General features: G+C 25.7%; 1 protein-coding gene across 2 annotated transcripts in view; it reads right to left on the reverse strand.

Annotated features, from left to right (window-relative positions):
* Positions 1 to 8,263: 8,263 nt before the first annotated feature.
* The window catches only part of LOC117932941 (putative disease resistance protein RGA3), a 3,000-nt gene continuing 960 nt past the window's right edge, over positions 8,264 to 10,303 (reverse strand). Inside the window, exons 1-2 of one of the 2 annotated variants that reach the window (XM_034854266.1) lie at positions 8,648 to 10,290; positions 8,264 to 8,560 (exon numbers count right to left, since the gene is read on the reverse strand). In XM_034854266.1, the coding sequence (XP_034710157.1) occupies positions 8,653 to 10,233 (1,581 nt within the window). In that variant the 5' untranslated portion in view covers positions 10,234 to 10,290 and the 3' untranslated portion in view covers positions 8,264 to 8,560; positions 8,648 to 8,652. Of the gene's footprint in view, positions 8,561 to 8,647; positions 10,291 to 10,303 lie in introns of those variants that run through there. The other variant, XM_034854267.1, reaches the window with a different exon arrangement.

A 10,303-nucleotide genomic window follows, 5' to 3' on the forward strand; every position in this document is an offset into this window, starting at 1 on the left:
TCCCTTTTTTTTTTTTTAGGAAACTTATCAACAAGATAATATCTATTTTTAATTCTCAATTGATTTGAAAACCAAATTTCATAGTCTTTCAGATTTACCATTGGTAAATTTATATATTAATGTTACCATTGGTGTGAAAGTTGCGGAGTGGTTGGTTGCAGTTACTTTCTATTCCAACCAGGACTTGTTAGTGTTGGTAGATCTAATCAACATAAAAATCATAGGATTAACTAGACCTACTTTAATAGTGACCCATATTATTAAGATATACATTAACAATTAACCAAATTTTAGTTAATTTAATATAAATTAAAAAATTAAATAGAATAAATAATTAAAATATTATTTGGATAAATTTTTTTTACTATTTTTAAAAAATAGAAAACATAAGTAACTTTTAAATTATTTTTTAAAATTTTATAAATATTAAACATTATAATATCAATTTCCTTCTAGTAAAAATAAAAAATAAAAAATAAAAATGTTTCATAATTATATAATATAAAAAATGAAGATATTTTATTTATTTATTATTAATATGACTTTAATGATTGTCTTCTAACTTCTGAAATTAAGAAAGGGAAAATTATGTTTTCAACCCATAGGCTTGATAATTAAGGTAAAGTCCTCCAAACACCCATAATTGATTACAAGGATATGAGATAGTAATCAACAAAAATATCCATTTGACTTAGTTTTGTCTTTATTCTACCACTCTTCACGTTCCACTATTCTTTCTTGTTTAACCATTTTTAGATTTTTCATTATTTGTTTAAACTCTTTTATAAATAATTGAAAAATCAACATTATTTTTTATTTTTAAATTATAAATAAACAAAAATTATATTAATGATTCAAAGACTATTTTGGAAAATACTTTCTAAAAAAATATTAATTTAAATAAATAAAAATTATCTTTTACATTTATTTTTATCTTTTACATTTTAGAAGTAAATAATTTAATGATTAAAACATTATTTAAAATAAATATATTCACTATTTTAATTTCTTTTATACTAAAAAGTATTTTAAAGTTTTTTTTTTACTATTATAAAATAAAAAGTTCAATTTTTTTTAATGTTCTTCCTTCTTTATTTTAATAACTTTTTTAATATGACTTTTAGTAATAAGTTATATGAAATGTTACAAATTTGTTTACTAAAGATTTTTTTTTAATGATTTGAATTAATTGAAAATTTATTAAAATAAAATAAAAATAAAAAATAAAAAAGAAACGAAAGAAAGAGGATTGATGAAAAGTTTTTATTTGAAGTACTCAATTAAAGTGTTTTCATATGAGTTAATTTTAGAAGTGGATTATATCAATACATAGTAGAAATTAAAATTTTCTTATATAAAAGGGTTGAAAGGTATATTTACTTATTTTAAATGAAAACAAGTAGTTAAAAATTATATAGATTATATTTGAGTTTGGTTTTAAAATATTTTTCTAGTTTTTATTTTTAAAAATAATTTTTATTTTCTATATTGTCTCTTTTTGAAAATACGTTTAATTAAAAAATGAAAACTATTTTTAAAAATGAAAATTGAAAACCTTGTTTAGTACTATTTTTTTATATGAAAATAAAAAAAAAACCATTTATTCATTTATTGCGCCACTGTATAATTATATTACACTAACTGTACAAGGGAAATATACTAAGTGTACAAAGGTGTACAAGGTTACCCTTTGTGAAATATTACAATCGATTATGAGACATTCTTTTATTTCTCTTATCACTCACGAATTATACACATATATCATGCACTTTATTTAATTCTCGCATGGAAATTCCAATACTTTCCACAATAATGATATATGGGGAAAAAATTTTGACCTTAAGTCATCCACCATCTTCTCAACTAAACCATTGGAAATATGGTTAAACACTCTTACGTGAACACATAACTTAAAAGGGATTTGAAATTTGTCTCATTGTACAAGGGTATTATACTAGCTGTACAAGGAAAATATACTAATTGTACAAAGGTGTACAAGATTATCCTTTGTGAATGATTTCAATCGATTCTAAACCACTTTTTTAATTCTCCTTGTCACCAAAGGATTGTACACCTATGTCATGTACTTTATTTAACTATCACATGAAAATTCCAATATTTTCCCTAATAATGATATTTGGGGAAAAAAATTTGACCCTAAGTCATTCACTATTTTCTCAACCAAACCATTGAAAATATGATTAATACACTAACATGGACATATAACTTAGGAGAGATATGAAATTTGTCATTGTACAAAGGTATTACACTAACTGTACAAGGAAAATGTATCAAGTGTACAAGAGTGTACAAAGCTCCTAATAAGTTTTGTACGATTTTTAAACAACTTGAGTTTGACATTAAGACGATTATTGATAGTTTTTTTTTTTTTTTTTTTACCAAACTATGTCATTAAGACATTCCCTACAAAAATTAACACATAGAAAATAAAATTAAAATAAATCATGTTTGAATTGTTCATTATAAGTAAACTAAATGAAATATATATTTTTACTATTTTGCTTTTATAAACATAATTTCATTGTTATCAATAGAGATTAAAAAAATCATATTTAAATAGAATTAAAAATAAACAAAAATTATTTTTATTTTTTAAAATTATTAATTTAAATTATGAAATTAGTTTTAAAAATTAAAATATTTGTTGTAATTATAGTTTTGAAGATTTCATGATTTTTATGTTATTACTTTGAAAAAAATTGCTTTAATAAGAAAATATTTATTTTAATGGTTTTAAATATTTAAATCTTTATTAAAATATTTAGGATTAGTGTGGGGAATAATTAGATAATTTTGGAATGGAGAAAATTTGAATATTTTGAAGACTTTAATTTGGCCAATTACCCTATTTACATTTTCAAAATTATTGGAAGGTTGGTAAATTAGTCTTATAAATATTGTATTCTTGATTAATATATATGCGTGTGTGTTTACATTATTTTCGAAATAATAAACATCATGTGTCAATTTGCAATTAGAAAAAAGAAATTAATAATATTTTATGAGGTATTTAAAAAGTATTTATTATATATTCTATAAATTTGAAAAAAATAATATTTGATGATATATAATTTACAAGTTAGAACAAACAAATAATACTAATATTTTATGAGGTGTTTAAAAATTATTTAATATATATGAGAAATAATATAAGTTTGAAATAAAGAATAATATTTATTATATATTATGTAAGTTTTCAACATATTTAAAAAATATTTATTATATATTATGTAAGTTGGAAAAAAGAATAATATTTGATAAGGTATTTAAAAGTTATTCATTTCAAAAATGCATTTGGCAATAATAATTTTTAACCATATTTCATATTCAATTTGATGAAGAAAAATGATTCAACTTGGTTCCATTATTAAATAGTTGAGAGAAGGGTAAAAGAGTCAAAGAGAGAATAAGAAAGGTGAGGTGATTGGTTAGTTTTTTTCAATGTTTTCAGAACCGGACCGGTCATTGAACCGGAAAAGTTACCGGTTCACGGTTCACCGGTCGAACCGGTGGTCGAACCGCGGTCGAACCGGTGACGTCATAAATATGTAATTTATATATTATTAAAATTAAAAATAATTATAAAAATTTTAAAATATATATGAATAAATTAAAAATCAATAATATTATTTCATATATTTGATATTATCAAATTAAATGAAATGTATACAATATTTAAATGTGAATATATTAAAAATGAAAATTTTAATTAATTTTATAATTTTTAAAAATATTATATTATTTTTATTTAATATTATAAAAAAAATTAAAATCCAATATATATTGTTTTGTTTGGCATATCACATAACAAAACACGGGTAGCCGAGTGGTGTCTTAGCTTACTTACAAAGCATGAGGTCCCAGCTTCAAATCCTCCTCTTGTTGCATTTGTTAAACCTTTTTGGCTTTTTCATTGATATTATCATATGGAATCCCACATCGGTTTGTGAGAGAAATAATAAGGGTGCAAAGGATGCCTATAAAAGGTATCCTCATTGAAAGCTACAGCATGCCAACCTTGTGGGCTCAAGACTGAGCATGCTTAAAGGGTTTGGGTGTGGGCTTTGTCATGCTAAGACATGGCCCAGTATGGTTTTTGGCCTGTAGCATTTAATTTTTTATACATTGGGCTTGTAAAATGATGGGCCAATGGACTGTTCGGTTCGTTTAGAACCGTCCGGTTCTACCGGTTCACCGGTTCGACCGCTGGTTTAGGCGGTTCGTAACCGGTCCAATGGCTAAACGATTTAATAGGGTGGACCGGACCGGAAATGTGACCGGTCGACGGTTGAACCGGTTGGACCGGCCGGTCCGGTCCGGTTTTTAAAACATTGGTTTTTTTCATTTAATAGTCAACGGTATTTTAGGGATTTTTTAAAGACAATATCCTTCATCTCAATTTCTACTCTCTCATTGGGTTTTGGGTTTAATTATGAGTGATAGGAGGACCTTGCCTTATTTATCCAACCTAACTGGATTGAAAACACAATTCTCCCGTTAATAAATATGAGAGACGCATGGAAGTGGGGACTTTGAAAGGAGTAAGAGAAACATAGGGATGTAGTAAAACTAGGCACGAATGAATGGCTATAGTCCAACTGTCTGATCTCATTCTTCAATGGGAGTATTGTGTTTTGGGCCCAGCTGGGCCCAAAAATTAACATTTTGTCCATATATTATGCATATTTAAGCCCAAGACCCAAAAAAAAATATGAAAATTAAGATGAAGGATATTATCCTTCATTAATCCTTAAAATACCCTTAACCCTTACACAACACAAGTGAGTGTGAATTTCAATTTTTTTTTGTGTTTTTTTTTTCTCTTTTCTATTCCCTATTAAGTATTACTCATTTCTAACTTTTTTTTTTCTTCCAATCTATATTTCTATTTTATGTCAAATAAAAAGCAATAATATTTTTTTGTTTTTCATTTTTAAAGATATTGAATCTTTTTGCTCTTATTATAAGCAATGATAAAAATTTTAGGATTTTTCACCCAAATATTTTTATCTTTTTGTATTTATCTTTTAGTTTAATTTTCATTTTTTATTTTAAATTTATAGTATCCTTTCATTTATATTTTTCTCTTATTTTTAATTATTTTTTATATTTTCTACATTAACCATATTTTAAAAATTTTAAAAATTGAATATCACTTCACTTTATTATATATTTATATACTTTTAGCATTTTAATTTAATGTTTTTATTTTAAAATTTTTAAAAAGGTAAATTTATTGAAAAAAATAACTAAGATATGAAGTTCTAATATTATATTAATAATTTTTCTTATCTAGATAGACTAATGCAAAGTATTTTGATTCACAACAAGAAAATTGTCAACACAATTTTTTAGTGAAACTTTAGAAATTAAATTTCAAATAAAATATATTATATAAAATTTTATTTGAAAATTATTGAAAGTGGTATTTAATTTTTTTTATTGACTTTCAAACTTATCTAATTTTTTACTTGAAAGGTAATAGAATATGTTTACAAAAAAAAAAGTTAGTTTATCATTTTTTAAATAAATGAGTATAAATATATTAAAAGAATTAAAGATAATCCTTGTAAATTTTTTTATAAATATGATTATAATTTTAAATATAGATTCATTTGGATAAAATTTCACAAAATATATAAATATATATAGTGGAAAGAAAGAGCATTGCCAAAACTAAAAAAAAAAAAAAACAAAATATGCAATTACAAAATTTTAATGATGAAATTTAAAAATAAAATTCGAAACAATTCTTGAGTGAGAGAATTTGAGTGGGGAAAAAATCTTTGAGTGGAAAAAAAATGGGAAAGTTTTTCAAAATCACTTAAAATCCTTAACAAAAAGTAGTATTGTGCACCCTTGTACAATTAATAAATTTGTCTTATACAGTTAGTGTAATATACTTGTATAATAACTCAAATTTCATACATCATCTCATGAATATCTGATAATAAGTCGGTTAACCATGTTTGCATTGGTTTGATTTTAAAAAAGAAAAAAAAATTGTATAATTTTGTTTTACAATCATCATAAGTAAGGTAACTATTCAAATGACCATATACAAGTTAGATAAAGTGCATGAGATGAATGTATGCTTAACCAATGTGTGTAAAGAATGTCATTTATCCTCGGTTAGGGAAAATAAACAAACAAGTTTTCAGAATCACTTAAAATCCTTCACAAATAATGGTATTGTACACATTTATACAGTTTATATATTTCTCATGTACACTTGTGTAAATACCTTGTATAGTGACTCAAATAAAACGTTATTTTATTTTATTTTCAATGCAAAATGTAATTAAAAATAAGACAAAGAAATTATTTAAAAACCATTATTTAAGCCAAGTTTATTTATTTATTTCCTTTTATTTTTGGAAATAAAGAAAAATAAATAAAAAATTTATTTAACCATAAGAAATATGAATATAAGATCAGTTAGAAAATACCAAATTTATTTATTTATTTCATTTTATTTTTGGAATTAAAGAAATAAAAAATAAAAAATTTATTTAACCATAAAAAATATTGATATAAGATATGTTAAAAAATAAAAATAACCCCAAATTTATTTACTTATTTCATTTTATTTATTTAAATTAGAAAGTAATTTATTTTAATAGATTAAAATGTGCACAATTGATTTATTACTTTGTTAATTATGGATATATTAAAATTTTCTATTAGACAAAAAATAAATAAAGAAAATAAAATTAAAAAGAGTAATAAATACATATAATTTAGTTATTTAATTATTTTTCATGTAAAAGATAGTCCCAAAAAAAACATATAATTGATCAATTTCTTTGTTTAATTATAAACATACTATATTTTTATTTTATTTTATTATTAAAATAACTAATGGAAAAAAATAAAAATGGATAATAAATGAATTTAATTCTTTTTATTATTTTCATATAAAAAATAGTACTAAACAAGGTTTTCAATTTTTATTTTTAAAAATAGTTTTCATTTTTTAATTAAATGTTTTTTAAAAAATAAAACACAAAAAATATAAATCATATTACCATTTTTTTAGAAAGTATTTTTTAAAATAGTTTTTGAACATAATTTTTCTTTATTTATAATTTAAAATAGAAAATAATGTTGATTTTAATTATTTATAAGAAAATTAAAAACAATGAAAAATCCAAATTGTTAAAATAGAATTATTATGGTTGCATGAATAGTGGTACAATAAAGACAAAAAAAGCTTATGTAAAAGGTCATTGAGTATTTTAGTCCATCACTATTTTATATCCTTAAAAGATAATATATAGAAATTTGAAGAATATATTAGTCTTTTAACATCTTATATCATTTCCATTAATTATGAAAGTTATATGGACCAAATGTTAATTTTTGGGGCCAATCGGAGCCAAAACACAATTCTCTTTTCTTCAATCACGTGCCAATTCGCCTTCCTTACCAACTACCAACCCTCCACATTTAATGTTTTGTGAAATTACCCTATAGACTAAAATTTGTTTCTTTTTTTTTTTTTTTTTAATTTTGAAAATGGGCTTAAAAACAAGCACGAAATGCAGTTTGGGGGATTCTTTTGAACCCACTGTTGCACAAACTGTCACAATTGATCTTCCATTCTTGCTGACTCTGCACATGGACTTGTGAAAAGTATAATTAAATAATTATATTAAAATTATACATAAATAATTAATCAAATTTTAATGAATTTAGTATAGGTTAAAATAAATAAATAATTGAGATATCATTTCGATACAAATTTTGTTTCAGTATTTATAAAAATAGAAAACATAAATAATTTTTTACATAATATTTTATTTTTTTATAAATATCAAACATATAAATATTAATTTTTTCTCTTGTATATAAAAAAACAAAGATATTGCATAATTATGTAATATAAAGAAAGAAGATTTTTTTTTTTTTTTTTTTTATAACTTTGATGATTTTTATTTTTTATTTTTCACTTTTGATTTTTGAAAGTACTGAATGAGATGCATAATAGGAGAAACGTATGCATCTAATAAGTCAGGGGTTGCAAGTCATGACCGAAAAACTAATAAATAATAAAAATAACTAATTGCTCAAGGAAAATGAAAGCATGCGTGTAACAATTTCCAAACTCAAAGGCTTTAAATTTGCTCAGTTTTTTTTTTTTTATAATTATCGAATTTAGACACATAAAGCTTTTATTTATGCCTTTTGAGGTTATGACTGTGGAACAATGAAGCCAAGTCTTGGGCTTTTCAAAACCACCTTAAGTAGAAAAGAAAATAAAAAATCAATCACCTCATTTCTTTGGGCTGAACAAGTCCACTTCCATCAATTCAAAACAAACTGATACCAAGTAAAATATTGAAGAGAAGTGGCTTAACCTTTATATTTACAGGAAATAAATAGATTCCAGACTTCTGTTCAATAACACTCCCCCAATTGATGAAATTACATAAATGAATAAACTGCTTTTACTTGAAAGGCAAAAAGAAAAAAAGGAAAAAAGAATGTGTCTTGCTCAAATCCATGTTAGGCTTCATCATCACTCTGAGTGGATCTCCTGAAACAGGAATTAGGGTTGTCAGGACACTATAAATAATTAAGATATATTAATTAGTTAAAGGTTGTGCATGAGAGATTTTTATACCTTGCTTAATTTTCTGGTGTTTTGACGCCATCAATATATATCTCTGAGACATGAGAGATTTTATGCCAATCCTCCCCTGTTGTTTTCTTACATCTTTCAGTCAATTGAGGGCATTCTTCAATCACAAGTCTGTCAAGGGATGTGAGGCTGCACACTGGCAATGCCTCCAACTCTGGTAAATTTGAAAGCAGCAAATACCGTAGATTCCCGAGCCCTGGAACGTGGTCTTCCCCATTTCCATCCAGTGAATTGAGCCTTTCGCAATCGATAATCATGAGTTGCTCTAACAAGGGCAGTTGTTTCATGCTATGTTCCAAACTCTCCAAACTCCTACAATCGCAAATAAGCAATGATCGAAGGGCAGTGAGGCTTTGCGTCCCTTGAAGCAGAAATTCTAGATTTTGACATTTGAAAATCCTTAAAAGACGAAGAGATTTCAGGCGTCCTATCCCTGTCAAAGCCCTCTGTTTCGTGGTGATCCATAAATGCCTCAAACTGATGAGGTTCCCAAACTCCTTGGGCAGATTCTCGAATCCCACACATCCTTGAAGCCACAACGTTTGCAGATGAAACAACTTGCATACTGAATTTGGAAGTTTCTTTATCCTCTTATTCAGACTGAGGTCGAGAAGTCTGAGATGCTTTAGATTACTGATAGAATTTGGCAATGTGTCAAAGTTCGAACCCGATAAATCTAGCATCTTAATGCATTTGAACTTTGAGATGCAAGCTTTAAGAAATGGTTCACCACGTGGTGTCTTTAATTTAAATGGGAAATAAATTGTACGAATGTCGTTAAGCTCACCAACAACTCTTAAGATTTCTTTCTCATCCAAATCATAACTAAATGACACATGGCGAACCATTCTAGAGACAGTTGGGCTTACACAATCTATGACAGTGCACTCAGTTTGTGATATGGATGATGCAAGATCATGCATCAGATCATGCATTTTAAATGTAAAATAAAAATTACAATCTTCAAACTCTTGAAAGAAGGATCTCGATAACAATTCTTTAATATATCTGTTTCCAATGTCGTCCAACTCTTGCTTCTTTTTGGATGGTTCAATGAGCCCTTGTGCGCTCCACATGTGAACTAATTCTTCATTATAAACCACACGACCCTTGGGAAAAATTGAGCAGTATGCAAAGCAACATTTTAAGTAAGAGGGCAATTGTTCATAACTCAACCTTAAAGCAGGTAAAATATCACCTTCCTTTTGTTCTAATTTCCATATGTCATTATCTCTCACATATAACCAATCCCTTTGCTCAAATTTTGAGAAAAGTAGGCTCCCCAAAGTCCTTGCCGCCAAAGGAACTCCATTACACTTCTCTACAATGTCGTCCCCAATTTTCACAAGGTTTGGATGTTGTTTCTCTTGCCCTTCATTAAATGCCCATTTTAGAAACACAGACAGACAATCGACATGGGGAAGACCCTCTAAAATATATGTTGGAACAGTGCCCATGATCGAAGCCACTGGATGACTCCGCGTTGTTACAACAATTTTATTGCCCTTTGCACCATTCATTAAAAAAGTTCTGAGTTCAATCCATTTTTGGCGGTCCTCATTCCACATATCATCCAAGACAAGAAAAAAATTTTCATTTCCTAAAGTCCTACGAAGAAGAGTTTGTGATTGTCCATAT

The sequence above is a fragment of the Vitis riparia genome, chromosome 16 (assembly GCF_004353265.1).
Source record: "Vitis riparia cultivar Riparia Gloire de Montpellier isolate 1030 chromosome 16, EGFV_Vit.rip_1.0, whole genome shotgun sequence".
Taxonomy (NCBI): Eukaryota; Viridiplantae; Streptophyta; class Magnoliopsida; order Vitales; family Vitaceae; genus Vitis; species Vitis riparia.